Source organism: Sorex araneus, chromosome X (genome assembly GCF_027595985.1).
Source record: "Sorex araneus isolate mSorAra2 chromosome X, mSorAra2.pri, whole genome shotgun sequence".
NCBI lineage: Eukaryota > Metazoa > Chordata > Mammalia > Eulipotyphla > Soricidae > Sorex > Sorex araneus.
The window spans coordinates 122415549-122442310 of record NC_073313.1 but is presented as its reverse complement, the minus strand read 5'-3'; the positions used below and the strand labels follow the sequence as shown (position 1 = coordinate 122442310).

The window sequence follows — 26762 nt, the reverse complement described above, 5'->3', positions numbered from 1 at the left end:
TCTAAAATCCGTTAGAAATATCAACCTTTTTTTTTTTTTGCTTTTTGGGTCACAGCCAGTGATGCTCGGGGCTTACTCCTTGCTCTGCGCTCAGGAATTATTCCTGGCGGTGCTCCGGGGACCATATAGGATTCTTGGAATCGAACCCGGGTCGGCCGCGTGCAAGGCAAACGCCGTACCCACTGTACTATCGCCCCAGCCCCAATATCAACTATCTTTAATCACAGCATAACTGATCAGTTAAATTTGGTTCATTAGAAAGATCTCAGTTGCAGGTATCTTTCAGGTTCCTACTATGTTTATTAACAATTTTATGCCATTAGAACCAGAAGTATTGTTTAAAGTATAGCCATGGAAACAAAGAAACCTAATTAATCTTATCAAGTCTCCCAGAAGCTCTGTAGTCTTCAATAAGACCTAATTATTTGATGGTAAGCTTTAGATTCAAACCAACTGTTTTGCCAAATTTGTGAAGATTTTCACCCAAAATCAATTTTTTCCTGGCTGCATGCTAATCAGAGAAATTCTCATACACTGTTGTTATAAGGTACTTACTATCTGAGTTGACTATAGTCCTCTCCACAAGGTCTTGGGGCCTTCATTCTTCCTCAGCATTTCACAATGCTAATATTTTATATTTTTCTTCTGTGGATTTATAACACATTCCATTTCTGTGATTCATTCTCTCCTGCCCTCCACTACAAATGATACATTCTGGTCAAGTGGGAGAGAGTATAAGATGCAATTTTCTGGCAAGCAGTCAACTCTATTTCAATTTCCACATATGTTCCCTGAGTACCACTAGCAGATACTCAGGGAATACTCAGACTCAGACAAGGGATACTCTGTATATTTTTATGACCACTTTTTAATTCCATTTTGTTTTTAACTTTTGTTAAAGGCAATTTTTCGGGGCCTGGAGGTATAGCATACTCGTTTAGAGCACTTGCCTTCCGAGTATATATGGTCAGGAGTTCAAACCCCCAGTGCCCCACATGTATTATGCATGACCGTGGAAGCTCTGCAGTTTAAACCTGGCAATTCAGCTGTTGGTAATTACAGTGTGATGAGCAATTTACAGCTGCACCACAAACAGCCAGGTGTGTGTCAGTGACACAAAAAGATTGTGATCCCTGGCAAACACACTATGAAAATAATGAGTGAAGGACAGAGAGATAGTACAGTGGTAAGGTGCTTGCCTTGCTCTAGGCACCTCTCATCTAGTTTACCAAGCCCTATCAGGAGTGATCCCTAAACACAGAGTCAGAAGGAAGTTCTGAATACAGTAGTGTTGGTCCCCCCCACTCAAAATAAAATAATAAAGCAGTGTGTTAGTACCCAAGCCAGGAAGTGCAACTGCTTGTGAGCATGTGTGTGAATACAGCAGCAACTCCTGGCAAGCACCACAATCAAAATTTACATACCTCAGCTATGAGTACAACCTTCAGTGACTATGTGTACAAATATGACACTCAATGAGCACCAGAGTTAGGCATGTGTGTGACCCCCAGTCATCACAACAATGAAGGGCAAAGGATGGGAAAGGAATAAAAATTAATCAATCAAACATAAATGAAAGGGTTTAACAAAAAGTCCAAAAAATGGTGTTGTATCATTATCACACATACTTGTAATTTGCTTATTTTTATTAACATCCAACACATCCTTCTTCAAAATATTTAAAGTTCTTATTCGCATTATTCTTGATTATTTTCCCATGATATTAGGATTTCTATATAAGCATCACTTACCAAATCAAAATGTGTGTGCATTTTGTATTTTGCTACATATTGACAAAATAGTTCACAGAAACATTCTTCTAATTTCCATTCAAAAAAATTGGGGAGATTTTTCTTTCACTACACATTATATTTTATTCAGTTTTTCCCTGAGTGCAGAGTCAGGAGTAAGCCCATAGCATTGTTGGGTGTGGCCCAAAAACCAAAAAAGAAAAATACATGGAATGGAGAAATAGTATAGTTGGTGTTGCCTTGCAGGCAGCCAAACTGGGTTTGATCTCCTACATCTAGTTAACTCCAGTTCAAATTTCTGGCACTATATATGGTCCCCTAATCACCACCAGGGTCACCCCAAGCAGAATCAAGAGTAGCTAATGAACACTGCCAGGTACCTCTCCAAGTCCTGTCTTCAAAAAACACAAATTTCACATTCTTTCCCATTTGCTAGTTTCTTCTAGTGTTGTCATTTAAAATTTAATAAGGTTGGGCTTTTCAACCGGGCAATAAAAAATACGCTGTGTTTACTATATACTGTTGGTTTTTAAATTTTTGTGTATTTGTTTTGGGGCCACACATGGCAATGCTCAGGGCTTACTCCTGGCTCTGTACTCAGGAATCACTCCTGATGGTGCTCGGGGGACCAGATAAGATACTGGGGATTGAACTTGGGTTGGCTGTGTGCAAGGCAAACACCCTACCAGCTGTACCAGCTCTGGTTCCCACACTATTTTGTTTATTTGTTTTTGTTATTACTATTCTCTTCAACTGAGTTTGTGATCTTGAACTCCGATATATTTCAACCTCCAATTGGTACAAAATCTACCTTCTCTTGACTCAAGAATGTCTTTGTTCTGTGCCCAGGAATAAAGTCACATTTATCCTCTTTATTTCAGGTTTCTCAGAGGAATGCTCTCTCCGCCATACCCTGACAGCTTCATTTGCATAGCCAAGCAGCTTGGGAGAGAATTGGGTCAAGTTCTCTAGCTTCATATTGAACACGGCCTTACTACCTTCTAATTCCCCCTTATTTCTTGGAGTTAGCAAAGAGAGCTCTGTCGTCACTGGGCAAAAGGCAGCAGGTACCCGATGGCTCTTCGAAGAATACCCAAACTGCTTTTCAAATGCTATTTCTTCCCCTTATACCTAAATCACTTCCTGGTCTAGTCCACTGTAGGAAATTTGCTAAAATGGAAATAGTAAATCACAATGAGGATAATTTAAAATTGCACCGAAACTCTAGAATTAGATGGAAACTTGCATTCATTCTCAATATGAGGAATTTGGAAAGGATTCTGAACAAATCCAGCAAAAGCTAGAAACAACTAGGAATTTGGACTTTCACACAAGCCAATAGCTAAAGCAGCCTAAATAAAAGAAACAGCGCTGGCCTTTAAAGGCATACTGTTCTGGCAGAATGAGTCCATTACTATTTGCACTTTGTGGCTTATGTGGCGGGTGATATACTGTTTTATGAAATATCTAACGTTATTTTATCAAACGTCTAGTGTGGCCGCAGCATACTTGGTGCAAGAGGTTGGCATGCAAACTGACAGAATGAAAAGAACGACAACATACCCAATGGCACACAAGAGAGCACTGACCTGCACAAACTCCCAGCCTCTGGGCTTTGCTGGGGCACTATCTCTGGAATTGTCCAGAGTGCTGAGAGGCCAGAAAACTGGAGTGGGATCCCATTTGGAGGCCCAGCAACTCATTCAAGGATACTTTGATCAGGGCCAACAATCCCTTATATTTTATTTTATTTTTATTCTAGGAGGGCAAGGTTGAGCCACATACTGCTTTGCTCAGGACTTAACTCGTAGCTCTGTGCTCAGGAATCACACCTGGTGGTGCTTGGCAAATCGTATGTTGTGCTGGGGATAGAAGCGAGGTCGGCCACATGCCAGGCAATGGCCTTACCTGATATACTATTTCTCTGGCCCTTTCCTTTCATTTTATTCATTTAATTCTTTTTTTACAGCACTGTTAATCAAATTTCCCCTTAATTTTAAATGACACAGTACTCTAGGCAGGCCCGCTGGGGACACTGGCAGGTTTCTGGTGGAGTGAGAATCATAGCAGGCACTGAGATAAAGCGCTTCTCAATGCCAGGCCTTGTTGAAACTGCAACAATTTTCTGAAGAAGATACTAAATCAGGAGAAATGGGGACAGTGGAAAAGCCAAGGGAAGAACGGGGCAATTAAAGTCTGATGTAATTTGACAGTTATTAACACCTGAACATTCCAAAAGATGAGACATTAAACGAGATAAAGGAGAATATAAAGAAGAACTGTAGAGGAAAGGAGCGGAGAGTTTGAAGGCAAGAGAAAAAAGGCATGCACATGGTCGGCAAGGTCAGCAACAGTAAGGAAAGAAACCCCCACAACCTCCAGGGCTGGCCACACTCTTCTGGGCTGCTTTTTCCTGCCCCAGACTCTTACCTGCTGTTACCACGAGGTTGGGACACACAATTCTTCCAAAAAGTCAGCTCTGAATGCAGTAACACGGGCGCATTGCAGCCCAAGGCAGGTAGTTTTCGACCTACTGTAGCCTTTGCTTTTCCCCAGTTCTCTAGGTGGCATGTGAGTTTTTACAATAAGTTTTCTTAGAGGATCTACCTCTTAGAATTTCTTTCTCTAGGGCCCACGTTACCACAGGTATACATCATGGATCTTCAAGCAGTATTTTACCCAGATGCGTATTCTTCTTCTTCTACCGTCAATGGCAATACTCCTCTCTGGCTCAATTTTGCAGCAGTTTCCAACATTTGCAACCTATTCGGATGGTGCCCTCGCGACACTTTCTGTTCTTGTTCCCGGGCCCCTCCCCACAGCCCTACTCAGAAGGGACCCGTGCAGCCCCTTCCCACGATCAGAGGTACGGTGCGGGCCTTATGCTGATGACACTCCCACTCTCTGTCAACTTCCTTCACCGGCAGACTAAATGGCACCAGCCATGCTTTCTCTCTGACCTTCAGGGATCCCGCGCAAGGTCCGAGCTGTTGCTCCCCATCCCCCCCGCGCGAAGCCCCAGACCCACCTCAGTCCTGACTTAACGTCGGAAGCTTCCCAGAAGCATCGAGATGCCAGGACTTTGCAGGTGGGACTCGGTCTCAGAAGACACTGGGCCTGGAGACATATTCTTACAGTCCAGAGAGGAAGGACAGTCTGAGCAAACCCCACCCTTTCACAGCCACTCAGTTCCCTTTTTTTGTTTCCTGACTTAAACCAATGACTTTTTTTCTCTTTTTCTCAGCAGCATGGTATCTGGTTCCTTGCTGCTGTCCCCATTCCACCCCCACCCCAGTTGTCCCCGCCCTTCATTTGCCTGTGACCTCTGACCCTACCGTCTTGAACTGGTTCTGAAAGAACCCTTTCCAGGGTCACTGGAACCACTGAGACTCAATGAGACGGGGCTGGCTAGAGAAGTCACAGAACCTCCTTGGGGCCAAACGTGTAGAGCAGGGGAGTCATTCAGAATAAGGAATGAAGGCTAACAGAAAAGAGAAGAAATGCAAACTGGCAGAGACAGAACAATGGGACAGTTGGGGAAACATGTCTTTATTTACATTTGAAAGGCCACGCTGAGTGATGCTTGAGGACTCATTTTAGCCTTGTGTGCAGGGGATCAAATGGTGCCAGGGAGTCTGAATATGGGGCTTTGGCATGCAAAGTATACACTCCAGCCCTCTGAGCCATCCCCCCAGTTCAGAAAGAGTATTATTAAAGTCTTCTGTCCTCTAAGGCCCGGCGAGATTCGGTACCACACAAACTCGATAGTGAAAAACGAAGAGCACTCACTAAAGGGGCCCCCAAATTAAGAACCTGACAGAGGTAACGACAAAACTTCCCCCTGCTGAGTCATTTTCTAAGAAAGAATTTTTCTTCTTTCTCCAGATAAAAATGTCTAAATAGAAACCCACACAAGACTTGGGTCTTCCCCATTTTCTGTGGATGTTGATATTCTCAGTTAAAATTTGGTTGGTCTCAGGGATTAACTCTTAATTAATGCCTTTCTCTCGACACCTGTAAACCCATAAACCACAGTAGGCATGTTACTGAAGTCCTGAATACTTCCTCAGTCTCCTCTTACCTTCTGTTCCAGCAGCAATCTTCTGCGGGAGGATTCTCTGAGGAAAGGCAAGTATTGGCTGCACTCCAGGATGGGAGACTCCATAGTGACTGATCTGGTTGTCTATTGTGATGTCAGAAACAACCATGTGTCCCGGCAGCTGCATTCTAAAGTAGACACAGAACATAGATATAAAGTGGTCCAACTAATCTGTGAATGGTGCAAGGTTGTCGTGAGCTAGACTGCATGACATAAGCAGAGCAATTGGTTTCCAAAATGATCCTGACCACCTGCTATGTTGAGCTAATTACAAAAAAGTGCATCTTACCAGGAATAAGAGTTATATTCCATAAATGAGCATCAGCATTGAACTTCAAATAACTCCAGGTAAAAGTAGGGTAACAGCAACATTTGTGAAGTAAGCATAGAAGCTTTTGTTTGATAACAATCACAAGAAATGTCATGTGAGTAACTTAGCTGCTTCGAAAATCAAGGTGCTGTTAAGCTTCTGTGTAGAGGTCAAATATCTAGACTGGAAAGTGAACAGGCCAGGCCACAGTCCTTTATCAGTTCCTAATGCCTTATCTTGGGGGAAATTAATGAGTAAGTGTGTGTCCAAAACGGAAACCAGGACTGGTGGTCCTGGAGAGATGGTACAGTGAGTAAGGCACTTGCCTTGTATGCGCCCAACCCGGGTTGATCCCTGGCATCACATATGGTCCCTCGAGCACCACAAGGAGTAATTCTTGATTGTAGAGCTTGGAGTAATCCCTGAACATCACCCTGTGTGGCCCAAGTCCCTCCCCTGGCAAAAGAAAAAAGAAAAAAAAAGAAACCAGGATTGTTGAAAACAATGGAAATCAAAGATGCACCACATGAAGTACAATAGAGCCACAGTTAATGAGTCTAAGGGGAGTCATGTTCATTGATTTCGTAAGTCCATGTTATATCAAAACCTTCAGAGGGAGCAGAAAGGTAAAAACGGGGTTAAGATACTGGCCTTACAAGAAGCTGACTCAGGCTGGATGCCTGTTTCCACATGATTACCCCCAGCACCTTGAGTGGGTACCAGTAACGTCTCCATTGTGAGACTTGTTGTTACTGTTTTTTGCATATCGAATATGCCATGGGTAGCTTGCCAGGCTCTGCCATGCAGGCGGGATACTCTCGGTAGCTTGCCGGTCTCTCCAAGAGGGACAGAGGAATTGAACCCGGGTCAGCCTCGTGCAAGGCAAATACCCTACACACTGTGCTATTGTGCCCGCTTGAGCAAATCTATGAACAATGGGGCAACAGTGCTACATTGCTACAGTGCTACCCCCAGCACCACCAGGAGCTACTCCTAACCCTTGACCACAAAACTAGGTGTATCCCCCAAACAGGATCTTATCAGCATGCCTAAGATTTGGAGAGAAGGAAGAAATCCTGTAAGGGGGGCAGAGAGACAGTATAGCAGGCAAGGTACTTGCCTTGAATGCGGCCACCCAGGGTGCATCCGCGGCATCACATATGGTCCCCAAGCCCACCAGGAGTGATTCCTGAGCACAGAACAATGAGTAACTCCTGAGCAGAGCCAGGGATAAGCCCTGGGTGTGGCACGGAAAAAAAAACACTTGGCATACCATACGGGCCCAATAATTGCTTTTAATTATTGAACATAAGAAGCACTCAGGCTCTAGAGTATCCCCAGCTCAATAAATATTATTCACATTAGACAAATTGTTTACTACCCTGATCAATTTCATTGGGAAAGTGAGAAAATATTAGCTACCACCTGGGATTACCTCCAGGATTTTATTAGACTATTCATTTCTTGATTTTTTTATTATACATATATATATATTCACTGTGAGATACAGTTACAAAGTTGTTCGTGATTAGGTTTCAGTCATACCCATCCCTTCAATAGTGTACATTACCCACCACCAATGTCCCCAGTTTCCCTCCCCACACCACGTCCATTCCCTACCCCCTACCCCAGCCTACCTCTATGGCAGTCATTTCTCTCTCTCTCTCTCTCTCTCTCTCTCTCTCACACACACACACACACACACACACACACTTTAGATCAATTCATTTTAAATGCTCAAGTTTCCCATAGTGTTTCTCTGCTGGACTTTCTTAACACCTAGAACATGTCTTCTACCAGGTGTTCTGGAAATAGAAGAGCTGCTGGATATTTCCTCTCATATTTATCAGTGTCATTTCATCAGATGAACAATTTTATAGTGAATTTTAAGAACCTGGGGTGGCCAACTTATTCCCTCAATAAATGGGGTCTTAGGGTCCAGGGATAACTCAGTGGTGGAGCATTAGATTTTCCAAGTAGGAGACCCATTGTTTCATATACTGGGCCTCAAAGCTGTGTGAGGCCAAGTGCAATTTCGGCAAACTCTGGAATTTTCTGTGCCACAGCAACGTGTCTGGTCCACAAGCAAGACGGTAAGGGGTACAAAAGGGGGCTACTTTATTATTATTATTATTATTATTATTGCTTTTTGGGTCACACCTGGTGATGCACAGGAGTTACTCCTGGCTGTGCACTCAGGAATTACTCACGGCGGTGCTCAGGGGACCATATGGGATGCTGGGAATCGAACCGGAGTCGGCCGCGTGCAAAGCAAACGGCCTACGCGCTGTGCGATCGAGCCAGACCCAAAAGGGGGCTACTTTAATGCATAGCATTGTTCCTTCTTATAATGTAGTTAGTGTGTTGTATTTTTTTTATGGACACTGTTATTTGTGTCCCTCGCCAATGGTAGGAACCTACACGGAAGGGACTCAAAATAAGCATTAGTTGTGGGGCTGGAGCAATAGGGTAGGGCGTTTGCCTTGCACGCGGCAGACCCGGGTTCGATTCCCAGCATCCCATATGGTCCCCTGAGCACCGCCAGGGGTGATTCCTGAGTGCAGAGCCAGGAGTAACCCCTGTGCATCGCCGGGTGTGACCCAAAAAGCAAAAAAAAATAAAATAGAAATAAAAATAAGCATTAGTTGACGACCAACTACGGTGAAAATGAAGTGGGCCCCCTCGGAGACTTCCGTGAAGCAGCAGTTCACCGAGAACGTTGCTCTCACTGCGGTCGAGGTGAACCGGTTATGTAGAAAATGGAGGACGGGCCCGTGGGCTCCACCGCAGGCGATCTTTCACGCGACAGGGCGCCAGCGAGTCCTCTGGGCCGCCCGGGGGCGCAGCAGGGCGCGCCCTCGCACTCTATGGTCACTCCCCCAGACTCCCATGAGCAGGTGCGAGCAAGACCCGCCTATAAACTTCCGCTTCCGCCGGGCTCCTTCCTTTCCTCGCGGACGCCGCTGCCGCAAGCATGGTAGGAGTCTGGGGAGGGCGCCCCGCAATATCCACTTCCATCCTCCCCGCCGCCGCCCGCTGCGCTATCGTGGCATGGGTCCGGGCAACTGCGTGCACTTCTTGTACCCGAGATGCCCTTGTGGTGGGGGATCGACCCCCCGGGGACTTACCTTCGGGGCGAGGGACTGAAGAGATGGGGTCGACGAGGTAGACTTAGCCGGGGTGGGATAAGTAGGCTCCGCTTCCCACTCGTGGGGGCTCCACGGAGGGACAGCCCCCTCCGCCCGACGCACACCCGAGAAACCATTCCTTTTCGGAACTTTTGCGTGTTCGAAAGCGGGGGTCGCCTGGAATCTTTGAGCTTCGGCCGGGTCGGCAAGGGCGTTGGTTGTGCAATCCGTGTCGGGTAACAACTCCACGTTCCGGATGCTTTTTTTTTTTTTAACTAGGTGAACGTACCGAAAACCCGCCGGACTTTCTGCAAGAAATGTGGCAAACATCAGCCCCACAAAGTCACACAGTACAAGAAGGGCAAGGATTCTCTGTATGCCCAGGGTAAGACCGTCTGATGTAATTCCTTTGCGATGTAGCATATGTGTAATCGTATAGGAACCCGTTTTGTGGGTTTTTGTTTTGGTTTTTTTTTTTGTTTTTGTTTTGTTTTAGCTTGGGCGTTATTGTTTTCTGATACAAAAAGCCCGAGATAAAACCCAGACGACTGTGCCATGTGGCTTTTGTGATTTCTGGACCGTGGTATGCTGGAATATAACTTTGTTATTTCAGGAAAGCGTCGTTATGACAGGAAGCAGAGTGGTTACGGAGGTCAGACTAAGCCGATTTTCCGGAAAAAGGTGGGTGGTTACTGTATGAGACGATTCCCGTTGCCCCTTTGAAAGCTGCGTTTGTTACTACATGGTTTGGATAGAGGACTTTTCCTTGCTCCTAGGTGGGTGGACAGGCAAGGGCCCCTCAGCACTCTGACATGCAGTGGTCCCCAAGCAAACTTGTGTAATCTAGTGCTGACTTTACAATACTAAACTACTTTTTTTTGTTTGTGGCGATATCAAGGGTTCACTTCTGCCAAGGATCAAAGTAGTGCAAGGCAAACATCTCGCTTGTTCTTTCTACAGCGCTCGTTTTAAGTATTTTTGCCCTATTCAAAGGGATTTGAAACGGGGGCACATACGGCAAAGCAAGTGCTATACCACTGAGTTGTGTGCCTACTTAAACATTGGGCGGGGAGGGGTGTTTAACGCCACCATGCGGTTCTGGGGTTTAAACTTGTGTCGGCGGCATGGAAAATAGTAGATCTCGGCTCCCTGCCTGCTTATTTTGAGAGCTAATGTGTGAGTAACTCTAGGTTGCAGTAATTTTCTTCATTCAGACTCTGCTTAGAAGCCTGAAGGTAATCAGCCGCTCACCATGTCGTCCAAGTCCCTAGGCTGTTAATACTAGCTATTAGGAACCTTCCACTGGCTTCTAAGATTCTGTATTATTTTCAAACTGAATTTCTGCCCTAGGTGATTCTTTGGGCAGCCAAACTGCTCATTTAACCTGATTTCTACAGAGGAATAAGGAGTGACTAGTGTTCATTTCGTGCAATAAACTGATCTGAAGGACAAATGGAATTGCCTTTTCACATTCAGTTAACTAGTTTAGCAGAGAGGTTTTGGCTAGATTTTCCTGGGGGGAGGGTACTGAACACCAGAAGCAGGATTTTGAGGGGTTCTTTGACTTATGATGACTACCTTAATATCAACTCTAAATAAGTTGAGTGAGAAACCAGCCGAGGAATTCTGACAGCAGGTTTTACCATGAGGAGATATGAATAGTTAAATTAATAACTGAGGCATGATTATAGGTAGCTCTTGGAGAACAGTAACAGTAATTAACCCTACGTAATGAATTGCAAAATTTGTGTTTATTACAACATTGCATGCACTTGGTTGACCCATTTTGGATTTTGAAAACCTGTGAAGCTGAGATGGGCCACAAGGTCATGGTGGTGTAATAAATGCCTATTTGATAACCCTGGAGGATATGGAGGAGAGCTTAATAAAAACAGGATGAGCTCCACCTTTGGAAGTCCACCGACTTAGGGTTTTTTTTTCTCCCTCTGCAAAGTCGTAAATAACAATTTGCAAAACTGCTTTGGGTGGTGCATAAGCCAACATTTTTTAAAGAAATGTTTTTTGGTGGAGATTTAACTTAATTACTTTTCTAGGCTAAAACTACAAAGAAGATTGTGTTGAGACTTGAATGTGTCGAGCCCAACTGCAGATCTAAGAGAATGCTGGCCATTAAGAGATGCAAGCATTTTGAACTGGGAGGCGATAAAAAGAGAAAGGTATATAATTACGGGTGGAAGGTACAATCATTCCTGTCTAGCTTTTTCTGTTTGGGGAGGTGTTGGTTTTGGCATGATGAGGAAAGGAAGAATGGGAACTCCCCTTACAGGCGTTTTACTGATTCTCTTTGCAAAGTAAAAACTCACCGCTTGTTCTGTTCTCTTACAGGGACAAGTGATCCAGTTCTAAGCTTCATCTTTTATTATGAAGACAGAAATCCTGGGCTGTGACAGACTGATGGAACAATCCATGTTTTAGGAGGGAAATTAAGTAGTGTCATGAATAAACTCCCTGAGGGGAAATTTGCTTATTTCTTGTACTTGTTTTGCATTCTGATTGTGCTTACCTGATGTGATCTTATCTGGCACTTTTAATTATGTGGGACTTAATGGGATTCCTTTTGCTTTAAATCACACATTATTGGTTGTCATTTGGTGAGTAGTGTCTCACATACCTTTGCTACTTAAGTCATTCAAAGAAATGCAGCCTAGTTCTCTAGGTGCAGTAATTGAGTCTCTTTAAGTTTTAAATTTGTCGGATTTGGGCGAGAGGGATAGGACGGGCTAAGGTGCTTGTCTTGGACTCAGCTGACCCTGGCACTACATGGCCCCCAACCCATCAGGAATAATACCTGAGTATAGATCAGTGTGACACCCCCCCCCAAACAAGTTGGAAAAGGTAATGTTAAGTCGCAAAGAATATGCTTTAAAGTGAATTATATTTCCTAGTGGAATCTAAGCAGGATATGTATCAAATTTGATTCAACAGCACATAGCTGGGAATGGTGGAACATGTTTTAACGAGATGTATCGATAAAGGATTTGCCATGACTAATAGTTCTTATCTAGCTGACAATAGTTCAATTCCATGATAATTTGTATTTACATAACAGGCAATTATATTGAGTGGTTACTGCCTACTCTTGTGGAATCAAACATTCCATAAGGCTGAGCATAGTGAAGTTGAGGGAACTGAAAGCACCAACTGTAGGGACAGAAATGAAAAATTCTAGAAGTCACTTGCCCTTATACCCTAGCTGGAACTTTCCTGTCACATCACAGCCTTGAAGAGTTGGCCCTATCAGATCAGAAGTCATCTTCCAGAGTTACTGGTGTCCCCATAGGTGTGAGGGGTTTCTACCCTCATGCATTCTACACAGGAGCCACTGGGGCTGTCGTGCTGATTCCCCCCCCCCCCATCTTCAGGATTGAAGCCATCATCTGGGATCCGAGGCTTTTTTTTTTTTTTGGTTTTTGGGTCACACCCAGCGATGCACAGGGGTTACTCCTGGCTTTTCACTCAGGAATTACTCCTGGCAGTACTCGGGACCATATGGGATGCCAGGGATCGAACCCAGGTCGGCCGCATGCAAGGCAAACGCCCTACCCGCTGTGCTATCGCTCTGGCCCAATCCGAGGCTTTCTCAAAGGCACTTGAGCTGTGATGAGTGCAGCAGGTAGGGTGCTTGCATTGCAGGTGCACAGCCAACCCTCAGTATCTGGCATATCCATGTGGTCTCCCATGGACACAAAGTAACTCCTGAGTACTGCCAGGTGTGCCCTAAAAGTAGCCCTCCCTCAAAATTTGAAAGTTGGATTGGTAGGGTTGGAATGAGCTGGAAGGTTTAGTGCCTTGCATACTGAAACTAGGGTCCCCTGAGGAATGTCTTGTGTGGCCCAAAAAGTATTTGTGTTTAGCTTAAAACTCAAGTACATAGTAATGTGAGATTGCCTCTGATTCTAGATTTACACACCCCCACCCCCACCCCCCTTGCCCATCTGCCAGATTTCTAATTGGTTATTGTAATCCAGTTGTGAAAACAGACCTGGGGATAGGGGGAATTGAGATTGTACTACCCAGACACCTCAATAGGCAGTTGTGTGAAGTCCTGGTCACCTTGCCCAAGTAGTGTTTTGGTGAGGATTAAGGGTACTCAGTACACCTAGAACAGACGAGTGCATAGGACCTATATTATTGTAGTTTTAAGAAAGCTTTTACCCAAAATATTCTCTTCAGATACCTCAACATTGAAAAAGAAAAGATACTGGCTGGAGCAATAGTGGGTAGGGCACTTGTCTTACACACATCTGACCCAGGTTCAAGACCCTGGCATCTCACTGGGTGTCCTGAGCACTGCCAGGAGGGATCCCTTGGACACAGCTGTAAGCCCTGATGACTGCCAGGTGTGACATAGCACTGTCTTTCTGTCCCGTTCATCGATTTGCTCGAGCGGGCACCAGTAATGTTTTGAGACTTCTAGTTACTGTTTTGGCATGTCGAATATGGCAAGGGTAGCTTGCCAGGCTCTCCAAGAGGGATGGAGGAATCAAACCTGGGTCGGCTGCATGCAAGGCAAGCGCCCTACCTGCTGTGCTATTGTTTCAGTCCCCAGATGTGACATAAAAATGAAAATTATTAGGGGCTGGAGTGATAGCACAGCGGGTAGGGCGTTTGCCTTGCACGCGACTGACCGGGTTCAAATCTCAGAATCCCATATGGTCCCCTGAGCACCGCCAGGAGTGATTCCTGAGTGCATGAGTCAGGAGTGACCCCTATGCATTGCTGGGTGTGACCCAAAAAGCAAAAAAAAAATAAAATTAAAAATCCAGACCCTTAAGCTGCAGAGCTGAGGTTGCCAAAGGGGATGGATGGAGTAGGTTGAAGTGGAATTCATTGTCCTGGTGGAAGGATACTGTTTGGTGGTACACATAGTATGGAAATGTATTTTGAAGTTGAGAAGCTGTAATACAGTCCTGTAAACCTCAGTTTAAAGCTCAACTGGAACGAACTCTCTGGGTTTATTCATATTTGCAGGCTTCAGGATCAGTCTTAAACATTATCATCACCACTAGAAACCTAATGCCATCATTTATACAATCATTTGTGGATCATTTATGCAACCCAATTTACTCAGTTCACATGCATTTTTTTCTGATTTATTTCACAAAGCAAAATTCCCTCTAGTTCATATTATTAATGGCACAATTTAATACAGCAAGTATTTCAACTGGAAAATTGAAAACAGCTAAAGTGGAGCTAGAGGGAAAGATGACAAAAGGGGTGAAACAATAGATTTTAAATTAATAGTTCTGTGTACTTTCTATCCGAAACAAAACCGTGCCTGTGGGATTTATCTGAGTGTTCAACACTGAGGTCCATGTATGAAACCCAACATTTTTCTTCACAGGAAGGAGTTGTGTGATGAAGCAGCCAGGATTACAGGCCAGTCCTTTACCCAGGGAATTGATAAAGATGCTATAATATCGAGGTCCACCTATTTCCTGTTGGTTTATTATAGCCACAGCCCAGGCTAAGTTCGAGAGAGGGCGTTCCCAGACTTCAATGCTGTCTTCCTAAAAAGCAAACCAAGATAATAAGTGTGAAACCATTATAACTAGCAATAAGATAACATTTTATTGACTCTTTGAATTATTAAACACTTAAAGGAAAATTTAAATGATCCTATCATGTTCTGGGAAGAAAGTACTGAAATCTACCAAAAGGAACCTCAATAGAGATAACACAATTATAAAATACATATTCTTTGAATTAAAGACTCCGAATTAAAAAAAAAAACAGACCCTTAGACTGCAGAACTGATGATAGGTTGGAGCAGAATTCATTGGCCTGGAGGAAGGATACTGTATTTGGTGGTACATGTAGTATGGAAGTGCATTTTGAAGCTAAGAAGCTGTAATAGTCTTATAAACCACAGTTTAAAGCTCAACTGGAAAGAATTATATAGGTTTATTCACAGTTGCAGGTTTCAGAATCAGTCTTATACATTAATGATCACCAAAATGTATACATTATGATCACTTTGACTCTTTGAAATTATCGAACAATACAAGTATCATAATTATAAAATATAAAATATATATTCAAGATCAGTGCATGTCCTCAGATATAGAAGATTTAGGAGCAAGAGGGTCAGGGGATCCTGAAAGAGCCCGAAAGAGCCTCCAATTGTTGGTAAAAGACAAGTAACGAGAGGCTGTTAAAATCTCACGGCTAGGACGAATGGAGAAGTTACTGGCACCCGCTCGAGCAAATCAATGAACAACAGGATGACAGTGATACAGACAGTGATACAAGAGCAAAAGAATCTTGGGATTTGGGTACAAAGCCATCTTAAAAATATACTTCCAAAATAAGGATTTGGATAATTTGTATGCTAGAAGTCAGACAACTTTCACCATAAAATTGGTGCTCCCTTGTTTTGTAGAAATACCAGAATAATTAAAAGCCTTACATCATAGTTGCACCCCACTTTCTGCAGAATATTTGGCATAAAATTTGACATTAATATGGTAAAATATGGCATATTTATGGTCAATTCTTATTCTTTTCCCCCATAAAATAAATATTAATTACCATACCGTTCTAAGCTGGTACCCCTGCTTCCCCAAGGGGTCCTGGTTGATGGCTATTACATCCTTATTCTGAAGGAGGGCTTTGGCTTGAGGACTGATGGTTCGGAGGTCATTGGACATTAGTAACGGAGCTGCCATGATAGCCCACAGGGCCATCTGCGTTACCTGCTGGTCCCAGCTAAGGCCAAAGTTGCCAATCACTAACTAGGAAAAGAAAGAATTCAAATAAGACAAAATACTCAGTTTTCATTTTGGGGGGAGATTGGGCCATACCATAGTGCTTGGGTACAGTATCACGGGGGCTGGCTGCATGCAAGGTAAGAGTCATACCTTTGTACTATGTCTCTGCCCTGACAAAACATTCTTAAATGTTATCTAAATCACAGTTTTTCAAATGAAAAATCTATCTACATGGGGCCAGAGCAGTAGTCCAGTGGGTAGAGCATATGCCTTGTACATGGCCAATCCAGGTTCAATCCCATATGGTCTCCTGAGCCTCTTGGAGAGGGATTCCTGAGTGCGGTGCAAGAAGTAACCCTGAGCACTGCCAGGTGTGGCCCCCAAAACAAACAAATAAAACCCTCTGTCTAGATATGGGCCAGGGACATAGCTCAATGGGCAGGAATGCAAGCTTTGCATACAGGAACTCCAGATTTGATTCCCAGGAACCACATGGTCCTTGGAGCAATGCTGGTTTGACTCTCTCCTCTGACCGCCCCCCCCCCAAAACGAAAACTTAAAAGGTGTCTAGACACTGAAACCACCTTCCATTATACCCGACTCCAAATATTCTCACTAAGGGGATGCTCCTCGGAGTTCCCCCCCCACCCCGTTTTTTTTGATTATAGGGGAGACTTAGTGGGCAGTGCTCAGGCACCACCATTTGGTTCTGGGGACTGAATCCAGGCCTCCCACTTGCAATGCATATGCTCAACCCATTGAGCTATTTCCCTAGACTCAGAACTTTCCCTTCTGATTTACTTTGATATTGCCTCTGAAACAGCCCCACCGTAAGTGCTCAAAGAAGGCTAAAGTTCTTACCATATCTGGGTCATTCCAACCCCCTGGTCCCGCAACATGAACGATCTCCTCCTGGTTAGAAGATGTCCAGGCCAAGACGCTCTTTATACTTTGCCAAGAATCATAGATGTCAGCAAAATTTCTCCAGTGATTGCAATACTTTCGAATTTCTGTGTAATTGGGCTGTTAAAACAGAGAACTCATTAACCTTTTGGTATTTTTGTGATTTGAAAAAGTCATGTTTACTTTTTTTTTTGGTCACACCTGGAAATACTCAGGGGTTACTTCTGGCTGCGCACTCAGGAATTACTCCTGGCGGTGCATGGGTGGACCATATGGGGGATGCCAGGGATCAAACCCAGGCATGCAAGGTAATAGCCCTGCCCACTGTGCTATCACTCTGGCCCTGAAAAAGTCACATTTAAAGGAGGCACTTTGTAGCCTTCTCTTTATAGATTATAGGTCTCCATAAGAATAGCTGAAATCCTTATCAAAACAAGATATTATTGTGAACTTGCTTCAGAAATAGGCCAGAAAACTTAAAAGGAAACTGTCTAAAGGCAGGTTCCAACACTAGGATGTAAATTTATCAAGTGGCTGTTAAGGTATTATATTTATGGAGGATTTTAATCTTGCCCATATGTCACTGTATTTGCAAACTTAAAAAAAATGAACATGCATTTTTTTGTCAAGGTAGCAGTGGTACAGGGGCCAGTATATTTGTTTGTGGCACATATTTGGTTGAGGCATGTGTGGTCGCTTGCACTCTGGGCCCCACACATGCACTACCACTGAGTCTCTGAAAATGTTTTGTCATAAACAGAAATAGCTAAAATGATTTCAATAAATAAATAAGTCTTCAAAATTTCATTGGACTCATCAAGCATGTAAGACAACCTAAATCCTATGCATGTAAATTGTGACTGAAACAAATAAGAGTTTGGGGTCAGGGAGGCGGGATATCTAAGAGTTAACATACCAAGAAAGAGGGGAATGTATTTTGCAGCGATTACATAATTATTCCACATTTAATCATGTGCTAGGATGAAAAGACAAAATATCTCCTGAAGCTGATATTCTAATGGGGAAGAAAGACAGGAGGTCAACAAATAATTCCAGAGAGTGCTGGGGTCTTAGATGGAAGCTGAATAAGTTAGTGTAATGAAGAATAAATGAATGGAGAGCTATTTGTAGAGTTAGAAAATACATGTCTAAATATGTGGCATTTGGGGCTGGAGCAATAGCACAGCGGGTAGGGCGTTTGCCTTGCACTCGGCCGACCCTGGTTCGATTCCCAGCATCCCATATGGTCCCCTGAGCACCGCCAGGAGTAACTAACTCCTGAGTGCAAAGCCAGGAGGTAACCCCTGTGCATTGCCAGGTGTGACCCAAAAAGCAAAAAAATAAAAATAAAAATAAAAAAATAAATAAATGAATAAATAAATAAATATGTGGCATTTGATCTGCGAGCCCAATGTTAAAAAGGAGTAGGCCGTTTAAAAAAACATTGGGGGTGAAGAGGGGCCAGAATACGGCTCAGGGAACAAGTCAGCAACAGGCTTTAACAGAAAGAAAATCAGTCAGGGTAAGATGTTTAGCTTCATCCCAAGTGCAATGGGAATCCACTTAAGAGATTTAAGCCGAGAAGTGGGAGGGATTCTATTTGGGTAAAGGATGGGGTTCTGGCGAGAATGGAAGCATCAGAGCTTTTAGAAGTATTAAAGTATAGTGGATTCATCAGGCTATTAGCGCAGGCTGGGTAAGAGTCAATACTGACTCGAAGATGTCGCAGTAGAGATGGAAAGTGGGCTGGCTGAGGGTTTGGAGACTTATGGCTCTGGGGATTGAATCCAGGACCTCATCCATGGGCCTTGGTGGAAAGGATGGCAATGGTGAATCAGAGAGAAAAAGAAAAGATGACTTCCCAGGTGACAGCATCTTAGACCAGGGCTTCTTAGACTTGTCCACTTGCAATACCATTTTGGGGGTGGGGGTGAACCATCACTAGCTGCGCTTAGGACTGATTCCTGGCTCTGCGCTCAGCGATCACTCTTGGTAGGGCTCAGAGGACCATATGGGTGCTGGTGATCAAACCTGGGTTGGCTCCGTGCAAGGCAAGTGCCCGACCCACTGTACTCTCTCACGGGCCCCGCAACACCTTTTTGGCTGAGAAATGCCACGGTTGAGTGCTGACAGAAACACCTTAGATTCGTCATGTGTGGGATTTTTGAATGGATTTTTGGTTGCACGTTCAGAAACCATTTACTGTTTGTAAAATTGTTTGCAACCCCCATATTCTGTTACCCCATATGAGGACATGACCCACAGTTTAAGAAACTAGGTCCCTCAGACCAGTGATTTCTATTAGTTGAAGAAAGGATTCAAAACCACTGGTTTCGACAAGTCATTTCTCAACCGGGGATCATGTGTGTCCTTTGAGGGCCCTCAGGATAGCGCATGGAGTCTATAGGTGATAACCGTGTAAAAAAAGGGACATAGTACAGACTAGGAAATAAGGTCAGGAAATAAGTTCAGAAGGGGATACAGTCATAAAGGTTGGGAAACGCTGGCTTAGACTCCAAACACAGCACTTGAGAAATAAGTTCTTGGATCTTGGGAACATTGTACGATGAGACTATTAGGTAGGGCTGGACTTCTTGCAGGTGTTTGTCTCCTGTTTTCAAGTTCTGAAAATCCATCAGCAAGGTTCTATTGGATTTGGGGCTCTTTAACTCACCCGTTGAAAGGGCCACGTATAAAGGGGCCACTCACAGGAATACACAATACTTCTGCCAGTTTTGTTCAGGGCCAAGGACATGAGCTTATAACCTGCATGAGAAAACATTAGGCATAATAAGAGAACAAAGTGAATTTCCAGTTGGGGCTCTATGTTTTAAAAAAAAAGTCTGCCTGAAAGAGCCATCACTATATTTGAAGCTGATAGTCTAAACAGGCAGCTGCTTTATGTGTTAATTGTGTCTAGTTCCTCCCAGACTGCTGGGATTGTTCTAAGGAGGTAGAATAGATCGATTGAGGGAAGGCAGGAATAAAGCTGTTCCTTTCTCTGTGGACAGTCTAGATGCTTTCCCAAGTGATATTATAGACAGTAACAACTCTTGTTTGCAATGAACTCTAAGAGCCCTCTTGAATTAAATGTACAATATTAATTATGGTTAGGCATGCATAAATGAATAAAAGAAGAGGTAGGAAACAGATCAGGCCCATTAAGATTTATTCCTAAAGACATGATCAAAAAATGGCAAACCCTTAACCTTGGATTACAAAACTCAGCTTACAAAGAGTCTGTGATGGGGCAGGGCAATGAAGATGAAGAGCAGAGGTGACATAAGGACAGAAGATGAGGCTCCTGTGCATTTTTGTGGTGGTGCAGTGCAGTAACTATCTGTCTATACCATAAACATTCACATTAGTATAACCATGATACTCAGACTATAACAAAAAATAAAAACACTGAAAACGAAAAAATATTCTTCCTAGAGGGGAGAGAGATAGCTCAACAAGTTGAGCACATGCTCTGCATGCCGGAGACCCATATTTAATCCAGAGCACATCCAGGAATGACTCCTTAGCACTAATCTGTGAGTAGTCTCGGGGCTGGGGCAATAGCACAGCAGTAGGGTGTTTGCCTTGCACACAGCTGACCCGGCTTCAATTTCCAGCATCCCATATGGTCTGCCAAGCACCGTCAGGAGTAATTCCTGAGCTCAGAGCCAGGAGTAATCACTGAGCATCACTGGGTGTGACCCAAAACAAAAGAAAAAAAAATCTGTGAGTAGTCTCTGTGTATTGCTGGGTGTGGCCCCAAATTTCTCCCCACTAAAGAATAATTATAATACTGTGACTGGGTATTGAAAAATGTGAAAAAAGTATTTTGGGTGCTCTCTGTTTCCTTTGCCTCAAAATTCTTCCCTTTGTTCATGGTTAACTCTCTAATGAAACATACCATCGGCCACATGTTCCACACTGTCACAGTAACAACCATCAAATTTTAGCAGATCCACTCCCCAGTCAGCAAAGGTCTGGGCATCAATGTCATAGAATCCAAAACTCCCCGGGAAGCCAGCACAGGTTTTATTTCCGACATCTGCATAAATCCCTAGCTTCAGTCCTTTGCTATGGACCTGAAATGAGAATAAAGAGTCACGGTGACCAAAAGGCAAATGTGAATCAGAAAGAAAACCGGACGAGAGAGACAGTACAGAGGGTAGGGTGCTTGCCTTGCATGGGCCGATCTAGGTTCAATTCCTAGCATCCCATATGGTTCCCACAGCCCCCCTCCCCCCTCCGAGAGATTCTTGAGTACAGAGCCAGGAATAATCCTTGAGCACCACTGGGTGTGGCCCCCAAACAAACAACAGAAAATAAAACTGTATGCTCCAGGCTGTGAGTACAGACAAATACACTTCATCTGATATCAAGCCTTCCCACGCTCTGCAAATTATCCAGAGAGTTTGATGGAAGACAAAGAACAAATTTCAAATTCTGCTGACCTGCTTCATATTATACATCAAAACTTTAGTCCTAAACTGAAGAGAAAGCTACTAGCCACTCCAATCTTCTTGGGATGTGATCTTCAAAGTCGCTTTACTAGGGTAATGACACGTGTAACTGTAAGGATTCTCTCCTAGAAAAAATATTGGTTAGGCTCCTCAGAGTCCTCACGTCAATGAGGCCTTGGCTTTAACCTGACTTTTTTTTTTGCTCTATGGGCCACATCTGGCTGTGCTCAGAAATTACTCCTGGCTCTATGCTCACAAATAACTTTTGGAGGGCTGAGAAAAGCCAGGGATTGAACCTAGGTCAATTCTGTGCGAAGCAAGAACCCGACCCACCATACTCTTGCCTCCAACCTTAATCTTCTATATCCTGTTTAGCCAGAATCTTGCTAAGCCAACCTCAGGTCTTTGATGTCTGATCAGGTTCCTTGATGCGTGAAAGTTCTCAGTCTGCCTTCAGCAAGAACCTCCCATCCTCTTGATATTTCCTTTTAGTAATTTTTTGTTTTGCTTTGGGCCATACCCCCCAGTACTCAGGGCTTACTCCTGGCTCTGTTACTAAGGGATCACTCCAGGGGGTGCTTGGAGGACCATATGCAGTGCTGGGGATCAAAGCTGGGTCAGCTGTGTGCAAGGCAAGCGCCTTCTCCTCTATACTATATTTCTGGCCCTATCCTCTGGGTAATTTTCCACCTACTGACCCACCTTTCTTTGTGACATGGCAATAAATCCCAACTTGTTTAGGTCTGATTGAGCTTGGTTCTTTCCCAAGTGACGGTGTTGAGTAGACTATGTCACCTTTCACTAGTGTCGGGTTTTATGACTCTTCTAAAAACTGTATTAGAGGCGCTGGAGCAATAGCACAGCCGGTAGGGTGTTTGCCTTGCATGCGGCCGACTCAGATTTGATTCCCAGCATCCCATATGGTCCCCTGAGCGCCGCCAGGGGTGATTCCTGAGTGCAGAGCCAGGAGTAACCCCTGTGCATCGCCGGGTGTGACCCAAAAACCAAAAAAAATGTATTAGAGTATAGTCCTTCTTCTATAATTTTCATTTATAGCCCCTGATTATAAAATGAAGCTGTATTAGTAGAGACTACAGTATAGTATATAACAAAGAAGAATGGTTTATATTATAATTGCAAATATCTGCTCACAGTTTATATACAAATTATATACATATATGTCAAAAACCAAGTTTCTTTTCCTCCTAGGTAATTTAGTTATTTCAGCAAAATATCTTGTCTAAGATGGCTCTCACGAGGTATTACAAAATATTTCTCTGCTGATGGGACAAAAGGTTTACCTGATAAGCCTGACGAAACTCTACCTGATAAGGTCAGATAACAGCAGCAATTCTAAGGTTTTAGATAACAGTAACCATTCTGTTTCTAAATAAACTTTGGTACAGAAGAGCTTAGAGTTTCCTGAAGGACAAAGAATTATCTGTAAACTCACATAATTAGCCAGGTGGGGGATCCCTCGAGGAAAGCGGGTAGGGTCTGCCCTAAGTCTGCCCTTTGCATCTCTTCCAAGCGCCATCCAACAGTCATCAATGCAGACGTACTCATAACCGGCGTCTTTCCAGCCATCTGAAACCATGATATCTGCCATCTTCATAAAAAGCTCCTCACTGAAGGAGATTGCAATTATTAAAATTCACTAAACAATTGGTTGAATACCCCTGTTTATTAGGCACTTTAAACGTAACATTTTCTCCCTCCCCCGCCCCCCCCCGCCCGCCAACCCATTAAGAGTTTAGTAGTAAGTATAACTATCATAAGGTAAAAAAGACCAGGTCATTGTATTTTTCCCTCTCCTCCCCTCTTCATACTTTCATCCTAAGGACCCTTAAACAATTAAAACATAAATGAGTAATACATGAAATAAAAAGGTTAGTAGAAACCTGAGAAGTGGTTTATAGAACAGGAATTATCAAAGGTGGGGGTGATATTGGGAGGGACCTCGAGACAATGAAGGAAGAAAGTGGTCATTCTGGTGTTTTATGCATGACAGAGGGTCTGACAGATATTGCAGTGGGTAAGGTGCTTGCTTGCATTACATGTGGCTGACCCAGGTTTAATCCCCAGCACCCCATATAGTTCCGTGAGCACCAGGAGTGATCCCTAAGGAAAAGAGCCCAAACTAAGTCATAAGCATGGGATATGACCCCAAAACAAAAAAAAAATAAAAAGTATTATAATTATTTATAACACTATAACAATTTTAAAAGGCTATCATTAGAATGAAGAAAAAATGTTTAGCAAAGAAAGATAATATACTCAACAACTTTCTTGGGTATCAACAATAACCAATTTTCAGAAAAAGATACCATTCAATGGACCTGAGAGATAGCTCAATGGTCTAAATACATGCTCTGCATGCAGGAGGCCTGGGTTTGATTCCCGGCATCACATGATCACTGGAGCACTGCAGAGAATGATCCCAGAGGAAAACTGGGAGTAGCCTCTGAGCACACCTGGATGTGGCCTTCTCAGATAAACAAACAGATTATTGGCTGAATAATAATAATAAATAAATTATTTGATAATAATTTCTCAAATAACCAATAATATATGCAATGTTAATAATTATATCATAATATTAATAATCATCATTATTAATAATACCAATACAATATTGTTATATAATGGTCATTGTTAATTAATAAATAATTATTAAGATCACTTATTTGTTAAAATAAATACTTGTTCTAATAATTAATAATTAAACAAATAATAATAAACAGAATAATAATTATTATTCACAAGAACAACTGAAAAGAAACAGAAAAATATAGTAATTCTCTTTTGAGGGCTAAGGGGCTTAGGCCACCTTCAGTGGTGCTCATGGATTACTCGTGGCAGTTTCTGGGGGACCATGTGCAATGCTGGGGATCGAATGAGTATTGTCTACAGGCACCTTAGCCCTTAAACCCTGTACTATCTCTCCTGTCCAGATGTGGTATATTTTTAATTTTTGGTTTTTGGGCCACACCTGACAATGCTGAGAGCTTACTCCTGGCTCTATGGTCAGGGATCACTCTTGGTGGGCTTAGGGGACCATATGAGGTGTCAGGGATCGTGGCCGTGTGCAAGGCAAATGCCGTATCCTCTGTACTATAGCTCTGAGCCTACAGTACATTTTTTAAAAGTTAAAAGAAAATGTGGCATCCCTTATAAGAGAATAATGTCCAGGCAGGCAAAATATTTAAACACAAGAATATTAGCAGAAAATCTAAGAGATTATAAAACCGTCAGGTAGAAAAGAACTTTCAGAGTATGACTCCAGAGCTAGGAATCATAAAATAAAGTGCCTGATTTATAGGTATCAAAACCAACATAGAGTAAGGACATCACATTCACAACATCTGACCATAAGAAAGTAACACCCCAACAGAAAACCAGGGAGCAGAAACAGGAAATCCATAGAATTAACTATGCTAATAGCCAATTTAAGATAGGAAAAGATGTTCAACCTTATTAGTAATCAAATAAATGAAAAATACAATACAATGTACAAATAGAAGTGACTTTAGAACAGTAGTGGGAGGTATTGGGCACTTTGGAAGTGAAGTGTTAGATAATTTTGTATAACAAAAGTTAACACTATTGTAACCATGTTACCTAAACAAGGATTTTAAAATGTTAACACTAAGATTAAAAAGTAGCAATGTAGGAACATTGTTACCCAAACTAAAAGTCTCCCTATTTTAGTCATTTTATGATACTAAAAAATAAGAATCTTAAGAGACTACGAATTTATCTTGGACCTTCTGTTTTGTTAAAACTTAAACATGTTATATATATGTGTGTAATAAAGTACAGTCTATCAAAATGGCAGTTTTAAACGAATAACAAACGTGCAGGGTATGGGGAAACAACCATTCTCACACTGTATTTACATTTGTAAAACGTTGGAAGAGGATACAACAAAACACTCTGAACCCAGTAATTAGACTTTTGGGAAAAGAATCAGATGATATACGAGCATGATCGGTACAGCTCTGCTCATAATGAAAAATAAAAAAAGCCTAAATAGCTACCAGGAGACTGTGTAAATAAATTATGGTATACATAACTTCCATTTATGAGGCTCTTATTCTATGTTAGGTACTCTACTCAGCTTACATTTATATAGTAAAATTCATTTTCCCAAGGTCACACTAAGGATGAGCTAGACTCTGAATCCAGGCAGGCTGACTTCAGTGTCTCGTGACATAGATCTCATTTTAAAAGGAACCTGATTTTAATTTCCAGATAAACAAATTCTATCACTGGGCCACATTCCTGGCCTCAAGCTATCAGATTCTTAGCTTTTGATGGGTAACACGTTCCTTTGAACCTCTGGCCAAACTAACAGATTCTTCTCCAGAAAATCACACACTTTGATTTGATTTTTCCCCATAGATCTCCAATTAAGACCATTTGATCCACATGCTGAATTGAAGGGTCAAGCACTGCACTGTGAAACGGGTTACCTCGTGGAACGTTCACCTGCATAAGGAACTGTTTTACAGATCCTTCTGAAGCAGCTGTGTGAGGTAAGAGTTGTTATTCCAATCGACAGAGAAAGAATGTGTGGACCTGACATATTGGACGCCTGTTTTTATCTCGCCTCACACCTTCGTCTTTCATCTTAAAAAGTTATTCAGCTCCAACAACCTTCTAGCCAGAGACCACGATCGAGGGGCTGGCGTGCGGGGATCGGGGGCGACGATCCCAGAAAACATGAGGAATCTAGACTCTCTCGAGTTACAGACAAGAAACTCGTGACCCCTAGTTCTCCAAATCGCCGTCTCGCCGTGCTCGCTCCCAGTACCTGCCAGAAGCAGAGCAAGTTTACAAGACGAATCCGAAAGGCACTGGGAGGTAAAATGAAAACTCTCCTGAGCTAGGCAGCCAGACACAGAAAAGTGGAAATCGCTCGTGGGTCTTCCACCCGAAAAGGCTTACGAGGAGAAATCTTGGATTTTCGGGCTGGTTTTCTGCGGGGCGGGGTGGGGGGGGCGTCCCTCAGACAGCACCACCAACCCGACCCCCGGCTCTCCAGCCCTCCCGAGAGAGAAGAGAGTGCCCGACAACTCTGGATACCTGATACATGCATCTGGCTCATCTCGACAGTTCACGTTGCACATGAACCGCTCCCAGTGCAACCAGCCCATGGTCGGGGTTTTCGCCAAACCATTGTCCAGGGCCCTGGCCCCCAAGACGCCCCAGAGAAGCAGGACTGCGAAGCGCAGCGTCAACGCGCAGACCGGCCTCCCAACTCCTCCTTCCAGCCTCATTGTGCAAACAGTGTCGCAGTACTGCTTTCCGCGGGCAAGAGCTAGCCTTTTAAGTTTATGGGCGGGCCAATCAGCTGCCGAGTTACTCAATGATGACGTCA

General features: G+C 43.3%; 3 protein-coding genes across 3 annotated transcripts in view; 1 reads left to right on the top strand and 2 right to left on the bottom strand.

Moving 5' to 3' along the window:
• Positions 1 to 4885, bottom strand: part of BTK (Bruton tyrosine kinase) — a 46818-nt gene extending 41933 nt beyond the window's left edge. The window contains exon 1 of the mRNA XM_004611660.2: positions 4780 to 4885. The gene's annotated coding sequence lies outside the window, so the exon portion shown is untranslated. The remainder of the gene's footprint in view (positions 1 to 4779) is intronic.
• A 4142-nt stretch (positions 4886 to 9027) lies between these two features.
• Positions 9028 to 11776, top strand: RPL36A (ribosomal protein L36a). Its single transcript, XM_004622726.2, is given in 6 exon segments — positions 9028 to 9085; positions 9088 to 9137; positions 9568 to 9673; positions 9902 to 9969; positions 11343 to 11465; positions 11635 to 11776. Coding segments are annotated over 6 exon segments (426 nt in total). The 3' UTR covers positions 11656 to 11776.
• Positions 11777 to 14386: 2610 nt separating this feature from the next.
• On the bottom strand, positions 14387 to 26707 carry GLA (galactosidase alpha). The gene is made up of 7 exons (XM_004611690.2): positions 26468 to 26707; positions 22833 to 23007; positions 20824 to 21001; positions 19597 to 19688; positions 16881 to 17042; positions 15846 to 16043; positions 14387 to 14819 (listed from the first exon to the last, which is right to left on the bottom strand). The coding sequence occupies exons 1-7, from the start codon at positions 26659 to 26661 to the stop codon at positions 14547 to 14549; spliced, it is 1272 nt and encodes a 423-aa protein (XP_004611747.2). The 5' UTR covers positions 26662 to 26707; the 3' UTR covers positions 14387 to 14546.
• Positions 26708 to 26762: the final 55 nt, after the last annotated feature.